General features: G+C 36.5%; 2 protein-coding genes across 2 annotated transcripts; one reads left to right on the forward strand and one right to left on the reverse strand.

Annotated features, from left to right (window-relative positions):
• Nucleotides 1–593: 593 nt before the first annotated feature.
• On the forward strand, nt 594–12,614 carry LOC131948452 (ubiquitin-conjugating enzyme E2 U). The gene is made up of 9 exons (XM_059310065.1): nt 594–780; nt 8,392–8,476; nt 9,767–9,859; nt 9,953–10,050; nt 10,161–10,287; nt 10,703–10,891; nt 11,412–11,508; nt 11,805–11,926; nt 12,157–12,614. The coding sequence occupies exons 1-9, from the start codon at nt 715–717 to the stop codon at nt 12,276–12,278; spliced, it is 999 nt and encodes a 332-aa protein (XP_059166048.1). The 5' UTR covers nt 594–714; the 3' UTR covers nt 12,279–12,614.
• A 5-nt stretch (nt 12,615–12,619) lies between these two features.
• LOC131948464 (adrenodoxin-like protein 1, mitochondrial) lies at nt 12,620–16,870 on the reverse strand. Its single transcript, XM_059310076.1, has 6 exons — nt 16,743–16,870; nt 15,688–15,742; nt 15,425–15,531; nt 15,120–15,207; nt 14,382–14,434; nt 12,620–13,679 (listed from the first exon to the last, which is right to left on the reverse strand). The coding sequence occupies exons 1-6, from the start codon at nt 16,867–16,869 to the stop codon at nt 13,576–13,578; spliced, it is 534 nt and encodes a 177-aa protein (XP_059166059.1). The 5' UTR covers nt 16,870; the 3' UTR covers nt 12,620–13,575.
• Nucleotides 16,871–18,976: the final 2,106 nt, after the last annotated feature.

Consider the following 18,976-nt stretch of genomic DNA (forward strand, 5'->3'; position numbering starts at 1 on the left):
TACAGTGCGGTTTTACCGGTCTACCTTTGTCAGATTTAAAAAAAAATACTCAGAATTTGCATCGACCTGGAATCTTTAAAGTAAGTGGACTAAGGTTGGTTTTTATTTTTAAACAATTGTTTTTTCCCTTTATGCTATGCATTTTTGATTGCTAGAATCATGGAATTAGGTTACCTTTTAGTTTTATTGATCTACTAGCAAAATTTGGCTTTCTTTAACACCATGTTGACGCTTTTTTATATTGAACTTTGAAGACTTTAATTAAATAAATACTAGATCTATCAATTTACATACAAGATAAACATTTTATTTTTGCTTTGACTTTTATTGGTATGATTAAGCATTAATCTAGTTTTTGATGGGTTGTTTTTTTTAATTGCGTTTACGATTTGTAAACATTGATCGTTGTTAAAATTATAGTTAGGTCCTAGATCTAGATCTAATAAAAATTTCTTAGTCTATGATAGAATGTATCTAAATTTCTAATCTATTAATTTTCTTCAAATCTTTTTTTCCATAAATCTAAATAGTACAAAACAAATTATCCTTTCGTTTGGTTGGTTTTAATGGATTTTGTTCTGACATACGGAACTAATGGTTGTGAAGGAAAACAATATGGCGTTGCTTCGGGAGCAGATTCCCACAGCTTCTTTTATCGTCAGAAATAATGTACTCCTAATTGATTATTGATCGTAAAGGATATAGATTTTGAAAATGTATTCAAGAGCACATCTTCTAATCGAAAGGGATATAAATCAATTTAACAAAGAGACACCATGGGTAAAAAAATACTAATACTAATTAATAGTAAATACTAAATTAGTAAATAGGCCTAATACTTAATAGTTAATAGGCTATAGGCCTACTTATATACTCTATACTCTACAGTATAGTAATACCTACTGTATACTGTACTTTAATATTAATAATACTTAATAGGAGGGTAATCTATCATTTTAGGTACTCAAAATCGGCCGAGACTAGTAATGTGAAAAGAAGGTGACTCATTAAATTTTTATAACTTTTTCACACTTTAAGGAGGATTTTGGTTTTGAAAGTTACAAAAATGTTTCAAAGTTTTATTAATGTTTTAAACAATGGACGCGAGCAGAAAGTATGTGATAAGCCCATTATTTAATTTAAAATCATGCATTGAATGGCGTCCTTTTTGATTGGCTGCCATAAATTTTATTGTACACATGGTAAGCGAAAAAAAAAACAACTAGATTTCTAGATCATGGGGTTATAATTTGCATTGTTATTTAAAAACTTTATCTGCAAAGTTTTGTAAACAAATAGTTATTGATCACGGAGTTCCTGTACATCCAGTTATAACTTAGGCTTGATGAAAATAAATAGAAATGTAGCCTTAAACTCAGCAAATTATTTTCAAGCTCTCTGGATTTGCAACTTTTAACGCATTGATTCTAAAAATATAAAATTTCTTAATTAATTTCAGGCTCAAGTTTTTATTTTTACTGTCGATTTGTTTGCTAAATCTAAAAAAGCACATTTTTATTCCATGTCAACAACATGATGGAATGATTCTCGTCAACTCGTCGCCTCCATTGTGTTAAAAATGTTCAGTAAAAAATAAAGACTAGCGATGTTTTCATCAGATGCTACCAAGCTCATTTACTTTAGCAGCCATCTTGTTTAAGGTTTTTCTTGGTAAAATTTTAGTTAGAGATTCAGGGGAATCCACTCTAACTTACAGATGAACGCTGTTTATATAGCAAATCTTGCTGTTTAAAGTTAATTTCTGGCCTATATTGATATATTTAGTTTAGCTATTGATTTTGGTTTATTTTTCAGTTATGTATAATATTTGACACAGATATATCACAATATACTTCTATTAAAGCCTTAACAATGAGGCAACTTTTTCGCACAATACTAGTGTTACGTTCTGGGTTCATTTCAAATCAATAACAACGCTTCGTGTTTAACTTCACTACTTTTATTCGTCTCAATGCCTTCAAGCGTAACAGAACAGCCCTTGTCCTAACCGCTACTAACCCGCTGACTGCCAACTAACTACTCCTGACAACCATTCACTCCAGCTTTTATACCGCATTCGACCTTGGGATAACAATACACAAACACACCGGGGTTAACAATATTCTAGGGTAAACTCAACTCACACACTCACTCTCCCCTAATTCTAGATCATTCTATCCTATTCTAGTCTAACCTACACTGACCCGTAACACTACCCCCCACCCAAGTATTTGTAGTACATACTACAAATACTAACTAAATCCCCAAATCCTAAGTTAACCTAGAGGGCGAAAACAAACAGAGACAAAATAGATAAATAGATAAATAAAATAATTTTAAAAAACAAACAAAAAAAATAAAAAATAATGATTTGACAGGTATACTACACCAAGAGGAGAGTAAATAAATAATGCATTTATACATCTCTTTGTACATGAATCCAAGACAAACAACCGAGTAAAAATAACCGAAAAAAAAACAGCAAAAAAAAACAAACAAACAAATCTGTGGTTTAAATTACAATTTACATCTCAGACTCCCGATTTAAAATTTCTTGACAAAAAATCCGCTAGAAGATTATCCCTCCCCGGAATGTGTTCTATAGTAAATTTATATTCCTGTAGTAGTAAGGACCAGCGTGTCAGTCTGGCATTATTGAACCTACATTTATGAAGGTATTTTAGAGCACGCTGGTCCGTCTGCAGTACAAAGCTAGCGTTGTATAAATACAACGCTAGTTTGCCTGTGGCCCAGACAATTGCTAGGCACTCTCTTTCTATAGTAGAGTACCGAGTCTCTCTCGGTTGGAGTTTCCTGCTGATGTATTTTACTGGTCTTAGGACCCCATTTCTCATTTGCATCAAGGCTGCCCCGATACCTCGTGACGAGGCGTCGGTCCTGAGAATAAATTGCTCATTAATATTAGGTAAAATAAGAAATGGTTCTGAGTTCAAGTGTTTCTGGACCAGTCTTAAAGCACGGTTACATTCATCTGACCACACGACCTTTTCAGGTTTACCCTTTGCTAACAAGTCTGTCAGTATTGCGTTGGCCTCGCTGAATTCTGGTATAAATTTAGCATAATACCCTATAAGACCCACTAATGATCTTACCTCTTTCTTTGTGGTGGGTATTGCTACGTTTAAGATTTTGTTTACCTTGTTTCTCTCTGGTGTCAGTAGCCCCCTCCCCACTATGTGCCCTAGGAAATTAATTTTTTCAAACCCTAGCTCTAATTTGGCAGGTCTTACTGTCAGGCCCGCGTCCCTCAATCTATTGAACACCGCCTTTATTGCCATAAGGTGTTCCTCCCATGTCTCGCTGTAGATACAGATGTCATCAAAAAATGACACCACATTTTCCAAGTCTTTTAATACGACTCGCATTAATCTGGCGAATGTGGCGGGTGCCGTGCATAGGCCAAAGGGCAGGTAATTAAACTGAAATAGGCCCCAGGGTGTGACAAATGCGGTGAGTTTTTTGCTGTCATTTTGCATGGGGATCTGCCAATACCCTTTTGTGAGGTCGAGTTTAGTAAAATATTTTGCCCTATTTAATTTAGCGAACAGCTCATCTGTATCTGGGATGGGTTCCGCGTCGTAGACTGTGACTGCGTTAAGTCTCTTATAGTCTACACAGAACCGTGTCGACCCATCTTTTTTCTTAACTAGTACTACAGGTGCGCTGAAGTCGGAGTCGGACCTCTCTATTATCCCCAGTCTCTCCATTTCGTCCATCTCTTTCTTCATAAGCTCTCTTCGGGCGTATGGTATGCAGTAGGGTTTCGTTCTTATTGCTCTGGTGTTGGTCAGTTTTATTTTATGTTCTAGTAAACTTGTTTTTCCAGGTAAGTTGCTAATTACAGCTGTGTACTCTTGGATAATTTTGTCTAGATCTGTCCGCTGTGTTTTTGTCAGGGTGTCTCCTATTTTGATATCACTTAACTTAGTTTCCTCCAGTATGTCAGGAGTTTTTATTGTGTCCAATGGAATACCCGGTTCCATGTCCTCCTCATCTGTTAGTGATACTTGGTTTTCTTCTTCTGCCTCCACCACTCCTGACACTGCCGCTAACATGGGGTGTCCCTTGCTGTCGTCTGGTTTTTGTCTGTGATGGTACAGCATCATCCGATTTACATGGACCACCTTAGTGCTGTCCCCTGTTTTAATAACATAGTCCAAGTCTCCGATTTTTTTTAAGACTTCGTAAGGTCCCGCCCACCTTAGCTCAAGTTTGTTTAATAGTTGGGGCTTCAGTATCAGTACATGATCCCCCACTTTGATATCTTTGGTTGTGGCTGATCTATCGTAGTAGCTCTTTGCTTTATCTTTCTCATTTTCTGATTTGCGGGTTGCATAACTGCATGCCGTTTGCAACTGCTGCTTAAGGTCCAGCAGGTAGTCATATGCAGCTCTTGTCTTATATTCCCTTACTTCTCCTGTGAGGATATCCTTTAGGATGCTCATCGGGCCCCTCACTTTCCTGCCGAACATAAGTTCGAATGGCGGGTAACCAGTGCTTTCGTTTGGAACTTCTCTGTAGGCGAAAAGTGCTGCTGGGATGAATACGTCCCAATCATCATCCTTGTCTATAGCTACTTTCTTTAGCATTTCCTTCAAAGTTCCATTCCATCGTTCTACCGCCCCGTTGGCCATGGCGTGATATGCCGAAGCGTGAATGATTTTAATCCCCAACATTTTAGACACGGTGCAGAAAATTTCCGACGTGAACTGGGTCCCGTTATCTGAGAGTATGACTTCCGGGAATCCCATCCTCGTGAAGATGGAGAGTAGCGCATCTTGGATCTCTGCTGCCGTTACACTTTTCAGCGGTACGGCTTCTGGCCACCGTGTGCATATGTCTACGGCTGTGAGTATGAATCTGTTCTTTTTTTTCGTTTGAGTTAGTGGCCCCACAATATCTACGGCGATTTTCTCAAACGGTTGTCCCACTACCTCAGTTCTACCCAGAGGCGCCTTGCCACCAACATTCTTTTTGCTTTTCTGGCAGACATCACAACTTTCGCAGTAACGCCTGATATCCTCCCCTGCCCCTGGCCAGCTAAATTGTGACAGAATTCTGGCTTTCGTTCTTGCTACACCCATGTGCCCCGCCATAGGTGTGTCGTGTCCTAATTTCAGGATGGTGGGCCTAAGTCCCCTTGGGATTGCTAGTCTAATCTGATCTTCTGTTTTGCTGTGTTTTATGATCTTATATAATAACCCATCTATCGTTTTACATTGTTTGCCCTTTTCCGCGAGCTTCCACCACCTAGCTAATGTTTTGTCTTCGCTCTGTTGCGTTTTAAAATCTTTCGATGTCGTTATTTGGTCTAAAATCTTATGCCCCGGCTCATTTCTCTGGTTGCCCCATGCTCTAAGTTGTCCTCTGGTTTCTACCGCCGCTAATGTTAGCGAATCTTCCCTCGGTAATTTCGCGCCTGCTACATTCCCTATTATAAGTTCAGCGGGTGGATCATCTAAAAGGACGGCAAAGAACTCTCCCGTAAGGTATGGTGTTTCTATGTTGACTACAGCTCCTGGTACTCTTTTCTTATCTCCATCCGCGGTCTTAATGGTTATCCATTCTTTTGTCCATCTATTCCTTGGGACTAGAGCTTTTCGACAAGCTACGACTACAGAGCCCGTATCCCGTAGGACGGTCACCGTCCTCCCATCCAGTTTTCCTGCAACTATAGGAAGTGACCCTCTGTCGCTTATGAATCTCCGATTAGCTCCAATGTTCCCTACAGGGACAGCGCCCTTTACTTGACTTAGGCATTGTCCACAGTCGCCGCACTCCCCGCTGAACTCTGGTACTAGTCATATGTCTTGAATGTTCCTGAAGCCTACCCTTCTCCCTCTGTACTCATGTCTACGATTGGACCGGCACCCCGCCGCTATGTGCCCCTCAGCCCCACAGTTAAAGCATGTGATTGGGCTTCTTCTGGGACTAATATTACTACTCGGCCTAGGTTGGACCGGGCTTTGTCCTCTTCTCTCCCGTTGAAGGGTGACTTCATTTCTTGTGACCCATTCCTCTCTAATGGGGCTCTTAGATCTAGGTCTTAGGGTTCGTTTGTCCTTGTCCTCTCTAAAGGGATTCCTAGATCCTGATGCAAGTGCCATGGGGGCAACAAATGCGTCTTCTGTCACGTCGATCGGTTTTAATTTTCTGTCTGGGTAGATGTCAAAGTAGTTGTCACAGGCATTTTCTACGTCTGCTATTGTCCTCGGGTTTTGTCTGAGGATGTGCTGTCTTATGTCTTGTCCGACTGTTCTCACTATTTTGTCTTTTAAGAGTAGGTCAAACAGTCCGTCAAATGTCTTGTCACACTTGCTAGCTTCGACCCATCTTCTCAAGTAGTGTCGTACCCTCCTAATGTAACTCCCTGCTCTGTCTTGTTCTGATGGTTGGGCGCTATTAAACTTATCACTGTATCCTTGCTCCGTCAAACCAAAGTGTTTTAGGACCTCCCTTTTCAGCTTCCCATAATTCTCTTCTGCTCCTAATTCTGTTAACCACGATTCGCAGCCTATATCTAGCAGAACTTTCCTAAACTCGTGGCACCAAAACTTATCTTCTAAACCTATTTCTCGGGCTTCCCTTTCAAAAATGTCAACCACCACCTCCATATCTGTTTGGTCCCTACTGTTTCTCAGTCCAGTCAGCTTAATTCTTGGGGTCTGTGCCCTACCCCTGCCCTTTATGTCTTCCTCCCTGTTCCCCTTCTCCATTGCTAGTTCCAGCTCCTTCAATTTTAGTCTTTCTTCTGATTCAATTTTAGCCCTAGTTAGTGCCCTGTCTGCAGCCCTCTCGTCCCTTTCAGCCTGCTGCCTAGCCTTAGCCTCCGCCTCTAACAATTTAGCCTCAGCCCATTCCAACAGCTCCCTTCCCTCTAGTTTACATCTTTCCCCTAACGCTATAAAATGCTCTAGCGTTAAGCCTTCGCTAGCCATCTCACCTTATCCACTTAGGATTGGGTGCCAAAATTGTAATACCCAATATAATGTTAGGCAAGGGTAATCCCCGGTTGTGAGTACCGTGCCCCAGACTAATTCAAAAACACTTACCTCAAATACAAATCTGTTGTAGTAGTCCCTTCCCCTACTTTAGCCCTTCAAAACAATGGTAAATCCTGTAATGGCCGGGTCATGTGAAGACGAAGACCTGGATCGACAAAGACAAAAGTCCTGTGACGGCAAGGCTCTGTGCTGGTAAAATCCCAGGATGGTAGAGTCCAGTGATGGCGACTTTCTGTTCTGATAAAGTCCAAGGATGGTAGAGTCCAGTGATGGCGACTTCCTGTTCTGATAAAGTCCAAGGATGGTAGAATCCCGTGATGGCGACTTTCTGTTCTGGTAAGGTCCAAGGATGGTAGAACCGAGTGATGGCGACTTCCTGTTCTGATAAAGTCCAAGGATGGTAGAGTCCAGTGATGGCGACTTTCTGTTCTGATAAAGTCCAAGGATGGTAGTCCAGTGATGGCGACTTTCTGTTCTGATAAAGTCCAAGGATGGTAGAGTCCAGTGATGACGACTTTCTGTTCTGATAAAGTCCAAGGATGGTAGAATCCCGTGATGGCGACTTTCTATTCTGATAAAGTCCAAGGATGGTAGAATACCGTGATGGCGACTTTCTGTTCTGGTAAGGTCTCAGGATGGTGACGTCTAGTGGTGGTGACGTCCAGTGGTAATGACGTTCTGATTGCGACTTTCTGTTCAGGTAAGGTCCCAGGATGGTATAGTCCAGTGATGATGACGTCTAGTGATGGTGACGTCTAGCGATGGTGACGTCTAGTGATGGTGACTCCCAGTGGTAATGACGTTCTTATGGTCCCAGAATGGTATAGTCCAGTGATGATGACGTCTAGTGATGGTGACGTCTAGCGATGGTGACGTCTAGTGATGGTGACATCCAGTGGTAATGACGTTCTGATGATTGCGCTATCTTTACTTTAATACTGGCCACCAGTTGTTACGTTCTGGGTTCATTTCAAATCAATAACAACGCTTCGTGTTTAACTTCACTACTTATTCGTCTCAATGCCTTCAAGCGTAACAGAACAGCCCTCGTCCTAACCGCTACTAACCCGCTGACTGCCAACTAACTACTCCTGACAACCATTCACTCCAGCTTTTATACCGCATTCGACCTTGGGATAACAATACACAAACACACCGGGGTTAACAATATTCTAGGGTAAACTCAACTCACACACTCACTCTCCCCTAATTCTAGATCATTCTATCCTATTCTAGTCTAACCTACACTGACCCGTAACAACTAGCCATGGCCAATTTTACGCACCTAAAATGATAGATTACCTCAAAGTGCACTCTTGACTGCAGTACACAATTGTTTACAGTGATAATTATATCTCTTTCTTAGGGATGTGAAATATATCCTTTAAAAGATGATTCAGTCTTTGAATTATTGGCTAAAGTTAAAGGACTCAGAAATACTAAGTGGGAGGGTAAGTAACATCTGAAAAATATTTGGCACTGAAAACATTTTTGTATACATAGTAAAAACTCATGTAGTTGAAAAAAAATAATTAAGGCACACTGCTAAAACTGCCACTTTCAAAATCAAGGGTCTATATCATAATTATAAAATAAACTCTGGTATAAATATTGAAGCTGTAAGGGGATATGCTATGTTTTTTTTCTATTTTTTACAGTTTAAGATCTAAAGCCTTTTGAATACGTTAATCGTATTTGGCATATAAAAGTAAATACTAAACAGCAAAAAAAAAGGGTCGAAAACAATTTTGGTTGTCATGGAAACCAAAAAACCTCCGCCATTTTGAATTTTTCGGTACTTTTAAAAATGCTAAGGCTTTTTTATTTAGCAATCAAATTTAAACTGCTTATATTTCAGTATATATTAAAGCTTTTGTCACGACAACTTTTTGAAATAATTACTAGTAAGAATTTTACAAGGTCTAAAAAATCGTACCTTTTTTAGTATTCAAAAGTTTCAAAATGTGCATATTAATTACCAAATACTTTTTTTCTATGAAAGCAATCACAATTCCCTCGTGACAAAAGTTGTTTTTTTTTTGCATCAAGAACATTTACTGAAAATATGGTTGTCATTGTTTAATAAATAAAAAAGTAGTAGGCTTTTTAGTGTTAAAAACCTGCGAACTGAGAAAAACAGCCGAAAGTAACGACAACTAGGTCAGGAAAGTACCATATCTGTGTAAACTGCAAAGCCGATTGTAAGCTTTGGGTGTTGCCGAGATGCAGGAAATTAAGTTTATTAAATACATGAGAAATCCAGCTTTCCAATGATTTCAAATACAATATAATAATGGATATAAAACTTTTCATAGAGAGCTTGTAAGATTGGGAAAAATTGATTATTTTCTAATTAGTACGGTCATAAAAATCGTAATTCAAACACATAAAATATTTTTTTCTCTTTAAAGTTATTATTTTCTATATACAAAAATGAACAAAGTATCCAAAAGTGTAAGAAACCCATCATGACGAAAAACAAGAAATTTTGTGATTTTTTTTCCGCGCATATCCCCTTAACCCAAGCCCTAATACACAATTTGGCCAAACCCTAAACTCGATGTTCATCAGACCAAATGGAATAGTTGGCACCATAACACTTAGACATACTTCTTAAACGTGTTACATATTTTAAATCATATTATTAATTTACCACAAATTTTTGCTGCTCATTTACTGCTACAAAAAGTATAATTCTCTTCATTTATATAATTAATTAATTTATCACCTTTACATTTTAGGTGGCATTTTCAAGATCTATATTCATTTTGATGAGCACTATAATATGAAACCACCTGAAATTTATTTTCAAACAATACCTTTTCATCCCAATGGTGAGTAGTAAATGTGATATTGATGAAAAGAGTTAATACACTAACACCCTAATCAACTTTTTCTCTAATTTGTAATCTTTAAAAATATTTTAGTTGATGCAAGTAGTGGAAAACCTTCCATTGATTTCCTAGACTACCCCCAGAAATGGAATGAAAACTACAGTCTTTCAAATATTTTGGTTGCCCTTCAGGTAGTAAAAACTTAATAGCTACCCTTATATTAAAACATATTTCATTCATGTTCAATAAATGATCAGTTTGCCTATAGTGACGAAAACTAACAAACTTGTAAACTATTTAGGCGTTACTTTCACATCCAGTGCTAGAAAATGCAGTGAACACGCAAGCTGCCCAAATGCTGATGGTTGCTCCACTGTCATATGAACAGATGGTTCAAGAATGTGTGGCTGCTAGTCAGAAAGTGGAAGGTAAATATGTTGTCATGTTACCACATGGTTCAAGAATGTGTGGCTGCTAGTCAGAAAGTGGAAGGTAAATATGTTGTCATATGACCAGATGGTTCAAGAATGTGTGGCTGCCAGTCAGAAAGTGGAAGGTAAATATGTTGTCATATGACCAGATGGTTCAAGAATGTGTGGCTGCTAGTCAGAAAGTCGAAGGTAAATATGTTGTCATGTCACTAAACCTGTTTCTGCATATTTACATAGTCATACTTTTTTAAAAATCACATGAATTATAATAAATGAACCGTTACTTTAAGTAAATATTTATTGTAGCTAATTAAATGAAAGAACATTCTTGAATAAACATAAATTAAAAAACTGTCAAACTGTTTTCTATTACCCCATTTCCCATGTTAACTGGTCTGACTTCATTCAACAGATGGTAAAGATCCACATGAAACTACTTTGCAGGCAGTGGCCAAGTTAGAAAAGACAGCAGGAAAAAATATGACATCCCAGTCAGCAAAACGCCCTAGCTCACATTCCACCAGACTATCTTTCAATGACTACCACACAACATGGTGCAATATTGCCACATCCAAGACCAGATATGAGTCTGTTAATCCTTGTAAGATTCTAAAACATTTTTTCTTCATTATGAAAAATTGTTGTCCATTTATCCTGCTACCTCCTTAAACAAAAAGCCACAAGTATCATCACAACGTCAGTGTTCAGCATCTGTCAGCCTCGTCATCTTTTAGCCAGAATACTGCTGACAGCAGCGTAGTTTTCATAACCAGTCACCCCATTATTTACTTTTTCAACCCCTTATGTAGATTACTCACTAAATAAAACCTTTTAATATTTTAGAAGACCTAAGTAGTTATAAAGATCGCTATAATATAATGTGATCCTCAGTCATAATAGCACTTTTTCCAGGCTTTGACCCACAGTGACCCATGATTGAAAAGCTATCTTATTGTTCTGATTTTACACATCAGTGTTGCACTAAATAACAGCTCATAAAATTATACAAACTAGTTAGCTAACTAAACTGACTTGCTCCTTATTGAATTTAGTAATTACAAATTTGATTATATCTCTTTGAACTTTAATTTAATAAAATAATTTTTATCATTTCGTTACAGTGCTTGATCAGTTGAAAGAGAATGAAAAACTACATGAAATTCACTTAGGTTTACAAAGAAATGAAATAGAAGAACAAATAAAAAAACATATAGATGAGTATGTTTCTTCGTAACATTTTAGCATACTCTAAATCAATAGTCAACCTATTTTCTTTCAATTACAGATTTAGTCAAAACCGTATGCTGGTATAAATAATACTACTGAGTTAGGGATCATCCATTAATGACGTCCACAAAATTGTGCAATTTTAGACTCATTTTTACTTCATCATTAACCTGAACCCCCCCCCCCCCCCCCCATCCTCCAGTCCAAAAGTTGGTTTTTCTGACACCCCCCCCCCTCCCCAGTGTGGACGTCATTAATGAATGATGTCAAAATATTTGATATTTCAGTCACAACACTTTGATGTATGGTGTGTTTAAACACAAACCCTCCAATGAAACACTGAAGGCAGCAAAACTGGCCCAGTTAGAGAAGATGAAAAGACTTTACCTTCCACCTAGACAGACACCAAGTAGGTACACAGTTTTGTTTTTTAATAAAACTATTTTATTTACAGGGACATAATCGATAGGAAATATATATAACTTCTTTGTGCATAAGTTCTGTTACCACAAAAAGCTCAGACTATTTCATTTTATATTATCAATTAGAAGTCTAAGATTAATTGTATTAATGGTATACATGAAATGAGCATTGATAAATTATTTTAAGTTATTCAGATTAATTATTGTTTCTCCTTAGACCCTGAGTTCACACATAACGAAGCAAAAGTTTTAGTCAGTGAAGAGACATGGGAGAAAGAAGTGGATGAACTTGTTAACTGGACCAACAATTTGAACACAAATTTTATTGACGCTACATAATCATTTTTGAGTATTTTCTTAACTTAGTAACCAAAGCCTTTTGGTTGCTTTACAATTTTAAGAAGTAATTTTTTTTAGTACTTTGAAAAAAAAAATGTGCTTGATTAAGCTAAAGATACAGACCCTATACATAATTCATTGTTGAAATCAGCTATCAGGGAGGCTATGTCCAAATAGTGCTAGCACTTTGTGGAATCCTCCATTACCTACTAAAATCTCTAAATTTCACACAGTAATTGTGTAAATAATTTAAAACCACTGCAAACTCAATGTGCTTTATTTATTCTTTTTTTTAAAAACTTTGTAGAAAAATACGAATAAAAATGTAAATATCTATATTTGTTTTAATTTTTCTGACCAAAACAATAATAAAAATTAATATCTTGCAGGTATGAGAAATGTTTTCAACAAATACAACTGTTACATTGAAAAAATGTGTAATCATTCCAGCATTTACTCATGACAGTAGATTCCTCACTGGTCTGTAAAAGCCTGTGAATATCCATCTCACTAGGGGTAATACATTTTAAACTGTTTATCAAAATAACAGTACACTAGAAACTGCTGTCTGGTCAAATTTGGAACACTATCAGCAAACTACCATGGCACATTATTTATTACTTTATCTTTTATGGCAAAAGTTCATATACCCCACGACATATACTTCCAGGAAAATTATTTTTAAAACGAACCTACAAGTTCCATTCCACAGTTACTCAATGCCTCTAAACAGTAATAAATACATGAGCTATTTACATTTATAATTAAATGATCCAGACTGCTTAGGTTAAAGCTTCACCTAACCAATGCACAGAAGCAAACATTCCAATGTATGAGCTACAGTCAGGTGGACACTCACACATCACAAAACTGTTCACCCAACTTAGTGGTTAAGTGAAGGTTAACACTTCACCCAACCTATACACATAATCAAACATCCCAATGTATGAGCTACCTTCATCTAGTCAGTAACATCTGTCTTGCATGCAGCCAGCTAGACACTCAGACATCACAAAACTGTTCAGCCAACCAATACACAGAACCAAACATCCCAATGTATGAGCTACCTTCATCTAGTAACAACCATCTGTCTACATGCAGCCAGCTAGACACTCACACATCACAAAACTGTTCAGCCAAGCTAGTGGGGCTGCCAGCTAGACACTCAGACGTCACAAAACTGTTCAGCCAATTTAGTGGGGCAGCCAGCTAGACACTCAGACGTCACAAAACTGTTCAGCCAATTTAGTGGGGCAGCCAGCTAGACACTCACACATCACAAAACTGTTCAGCCCAGTTAGTGGGGCTGCGGAACATGTCCATCAACATAAAAGTTGCGTGTTGCCTTGGGAAGCGTGACCTCAATGCCATCAAGATCCTTATTTAATATAATTTGACATCCTGAAATATCAACAGGTTAAACATTGAGTGGTTTTCTACTAGGAACCTTAAAAATCTACAGTAAATATTTATACAGACTTTTTCTATGTTGTCTTAATGATTTGTGTATAAATATTAATATTATGACTAGGCAATAATAGAACTACAAATAATAATGTACATATCTAAGATCTAGACAGAGATATTTGATTTCTGCTCTCAAATTAATGATACACAAATAATTAAAAATCTGTTTGCATAAATTTAAAAATGATTTCATGTTTACAATACAATCAAGGGACATAACTAAACATATGAAACAAAGTATCTATATATATAATTCTCTTCTGGGAGCCGTTAGAAAACAAGCTGCAAGTGCGCGCCCTGCAGTCCCCTCTCTTTCGCTACCACCCCCCCCCCCCTCACATGGTCAGGTGAGTTGTAGTTCACGCTAAATGTTTAGTTTGGTGACGGCTATTAGGGGCAGATAATTCAGTTTGAAACTATTTTAAACTTAGAGGAGGTAACTAAGAGGAGGCTGCTTTCACGGGGGGGGGGGGGGGGGGGGGGGGGGAAATGGGGGTTTAGTGTTTTAAAGCAAATATTTTCAGTGGCAGCATTGGTACTGTCAAATTCACAAATTATGAATTACTGAAAAGTAGAAAAAACAACTAAATAGCGGCGTATGATACACCGCGGGTCGGCTCGTCTAAAATAAATTACCTAATCGTGAGTTTTCTTTTAAATATGGGGCCATATCAAGCATATCATCCTCTCTGAAAAAAAGCAATGTAAGTAAAATTAACTTTAAGGTAGTAATTTACTCATTAAAAAATTAGAAATGTAAAACATTAACACTGAAGAAGCTAAAAGGATGTTCATTCATCAGATTTTATTTTCATAATAGAGAATGATAATTACTCTCGCTAGTAAAGATTTAAAGATTGACTTATACACACAAATAGTAACTTAATAATATGCTGCTAAATATTGTATAAATTGTATAATTTACTATAATATATGTATAATATATTTTGTCACCTTTCAAACAATGAAGAAATAATTTATGATAAGAAATTGTTTTTTTTTAACAATTTAATATTCTAATTCTAATTAAAAAATTTTATAAAGCAAAAGTAATTAAATTTTCATAATATTTAGTCAGATTTATTATACTTTATCCACATGACATTTTAAATTATCGACAAAGTATTTTAATAGTCCAGATGATATCACAAGATGCTTTACTGGACGCCTCAAGGAAAAAGTAAATGGAAGGCGAAGGGAAACATGGAGGTGCACGGCAGAAAAACAACTGACAAAAGCAGGACTATATTGAGGGGCTATCAAGAAAATTGCCAGGGACTGTCAAAGATAAAAAAAAACTTTCTGCAGTGGCCTACGTGTCAGAAAAACAAGATAGAAAAGATGATCATGATGATTTTTCTAGTAGTTACTCACTTTTCTTCTGGTTGAGGTAGTTTGTGCAAATATTCATCTTTTACATAAACATGACATGTAGAGCACGCTAAAGAAGCTTCACAGGCTCCTGTGTAACAATAAAATATACAAAGCATTTACTAAAACAATAACCAAGTACTTAAAATGAAACCACTCAATAATGGGAGATAAACATCAGAGATAAACGCTAGTTAATGTCATTAGTTAATTCAACTTACTTACTGGGTAGCAAGAATTTAAAAGGTAAAACTGGTACAAGTAAAATAAATTTTCACCCCTACTACCAAATAATTTGTAATGTTTACCTTCTATTTCTATATTGTATCTGTGAGCTAGGTACATAACATTGTCACCAACTTTGCCTTTAATGTGATGCTTCTCTCCCTGTCTATCTATGTATGTTATATTCACACTGAAATTTGAGAAAAATGTGATTTTTAATTGTGCAATGCATGAAATTGAAGCAATTTAGCAATTAATCTAACTATTCAATTACCTAAAGATATACAAATATTTTTAAAAATAATTAAATTTTTCTCATTTGAGAATTTACAAAAACAAAGCTTACAGATCAGCCTCTGATTTTGCGTCTTGCCATTCATATTCCCCACCAAGTAAACATGCTGTAATTAAAAAGCAAAAATACTGGAACTGAAATAACGTAAAGGTTTTTTTTTTAAAAAAAAACAAGGCATATGTCAAATTTAGTCACAAAAGTAAATATACAAAGGTATTAAAGAAATATGAAATATTGAATTCAATTCTATCTCACCAAACTTTAAATTACACTTCTTTATTTTACTTACTGATTAGCAATTATAATAATAATTGCTATATCACAATTACAATGTATCAAAACACCAAATTTAAGGCCCAAACTCATTTGGAGACTTAAATAATTCAGTAAAATGTGAAGATGTTTGTAACAAAATTAATAAATTATCCGGTAATCTATCATTTTGGGTACGTAAAATCGCCCGCGGCTATTAATGTACAAAAACGTTACCTCATTGTCAAGGCTTTAATAGAGGTATTTTGTCATACATTTGTTCAAATATTATAGATAAATGAATAATAAACCTAAATCAATGGCTAAATAAATCGATATAGGCCAGAAATTAACTTTAAACAGCAGTGTCTGAGAGCAAGATTTGCTATATAAACAGCAGCCATTTGTAAAATAGAGTGGCTTCCCCCTGAATCTCGCGCTATAAGCTTATAAAAATAAAACTTAAACAAGATGGCTGCTATGGTATAGTAAATGAGCATGGTTGCATCTGTGGGAAACATCGCTAGTCTTCATTTATTTTACGGAAAAGTTTTAATTCAATTGTTTAAAAACCGGTACATAAATGAAACAAGGAAACATTTTTGATTTTTGTATTTTAAAAAACATAAATTATAAATCCTCCTCAAAATGTGAAACAATTATTAAAATTTCAGGAGTCACCTGTTTTTCACATTACTAGTCGCGGGCGATTTTACGTACCCAAAAACGATGATAGACTAGTCTAGTAAGTTAGTTAGTAGAGTGGTGCACTAGCTGACTAGCCTGGGTCGATTTTACGTAGGCCTACCTAAAACGATAGATTACACAATTTTTTTTTACTTTTTGAGTTATACCTTGGCGTTTAAAGTTTCTTGTTCGTGTTTTTAAATACGTAAATTTTTTAAGATCCAGCAAATTGAAATACAATGAAGATCGAAGGCAAGTGACTTGTTTACATAGGAAGTTCATGGATGCCGCCATTTTGAAATATAAAAGAAAAGGGGCCTAGTTTCTATTTTTATTTTCAGTATGAAGTATCTACGAAACTATTTTACATTAAATAAAATGTAACATTTGCCAGTGTGCCTTTTTTGTTATTGAAATGATAGTCCCAAAAGATAATCTTCTGAGCTTCTAAACGTTCCTATTATAAATTAATTTAGTTTTGCAAATGAGAGACTTCAAATATATCGATTTATCTGAGTGTATGTATTTATTGTATTATTATATTATGATAGTGTAACCATGTATGAGTATGTATGGTCAAGATATTTTAAAGATTGTAACTTTGTTACCGAAGCCACTTTCTCGTATACAAAGTTAAAGTTGGTATGATTTTTTAAACCAAAAGGTTGCGACCATAAGGGGTACTTGACTCTATTTTCGATTCCCCAAAAACCTTCCGAATTTGATAATTTTATTCCATATTCTCTTAGAGGTCGTCACACTCGTAGGGGGGAGGGGGTCCGTAAATTTGTGACGGTGTGTGATGAGGGGGAGGGGGTTCAGATGGTGCGACGTCAAACTTTTGCATTATAAAAAAGCAATGTTAGAAAACGAATTTTAGACGTTATTTCTGGTTTTAGAAAACTATTTTAATAAATTGTAATAGGAATTGATTAAAATACTCTATTTTGACAGAGTACAGACAAGATTTTGGAAAAATATAGATGTTTAAAAAAAATTTAACTGCAATTTTGAGGGGGGTTATAGGCTGAGGTATGACGTCATTTTAGGGGGGTGGGGTCTGGCTTTTTGTGACGGAGGGGAGGGGGGGGGGGGTAAAAATCGTCAAAAAAGCGTGACGTCATTTATGGATGACCCCTTAAGCATGTTCTAAGAACTTTTCGCCTGTATGTTTTTTCTCGAACAAAGAGCTGTTTTGTAAAAGACGCAGAAACAATTTCTATGGCCGGACTCCACTAGAAGAGCCATCTCAACTCATATAATATAAGCAAGTCTAGGTGAGCTAACTCGCGCTTTTAAAAAGTTCCTAAGATGATTCTTATAAAAGTGTGTGTATAGTGTACAACAATATAACGAACAACACGGGGACAAAAGCAAAATCTAGTAAACTAACTACTTTGCGTAAAGTTTAATCCCAATCACGCACACTAACTTCTGAGCTACACACATTACGACATTTTTCATGAAACGATCCTATGGTAATTTATTCCGATGAATTCAAGAACTGTTCTTGATTCAGCGGGAATGCTGGCTCCATCTATTAAAGGGGAGAATGGATTTCGTATCAATGTTGTTCTTCTTTCAACTTAGGTGAGCAAAGTTGAAGTCAGTTTTCAAGAGATTCTGATGTACAGTAATCTCAAATTTTCATTTAATTCATATTTAGATTCACATAGTCTAGTTAAAACTCAGGGGTCGTCCATAAATGACGTAACACTCGTAGGGGAGAGGGGGGGGGTCCTTAAATTTGTGACGGTGTGTGATGAGGGGGAGGGGGGGTTCAGATGGTGCGATGTCATACCAAAAGTTCGTTTTCCTTGCGCGTTTAGAAACAACTTGATTTCACCTTTTAATACAAAGACACGATTCACATTTCATTTCGACAACGAACGTCCTTCAGTGTTGAAAAGAAGAACCTTCCTCTCAGAATTCATGTCTTCATGTTCATTAGACAGACGGGTTTTTAACAGAGCTCCAGATCCCATGTACTAAAATTTACCATTTTATAAGCAAATTAAGTAAGGTCTATAGAGAGGTCGAAAGAGTCTCACTGGCAAGGACATACCAGAAAATCTTGAATAGAATTCTCTTTGATTTTATATTAATGAAGACATTTTATGAAGACAATCAACTGAGAACATAAGCTTTCGACTGTTGATTGAACTAATTAAAAGAAAACAATCGCGGAACCTTAACTTCTTCACAAATCTGCTCCTTTACATCTAAGGGCATTTCCTATAGCATTATATAATATATATATTATAGGCTTTCGCGGAGTATTTCTGATATACGCAGCTGAATAGTTTAATTATCAAAGCTATTTGTTGTAACTTCACTGGTATTCCTAAAGTTTAATTAACATTTTTCAGCATGCAGTTCTATGGTTTAGTGAGCTTTTCTC

The sequence above is a fragment of the Physella acuta genome, unplaced genomic scaffold (genome assembly GCF_028476545.2).
Source record: "Physella acuta isolate Inbredline_101_S28 unplaced genomic scaffold, ASM2847654v3 ptg000059l, whole genome shotgun sequence".
In the NCBI taxonomy this organism is placed as follows: domain Eukaryota; kingdom Metazoa; phylum Mollusca; class Gastropoda; family Physidae; genus Physella; species Physella acuta.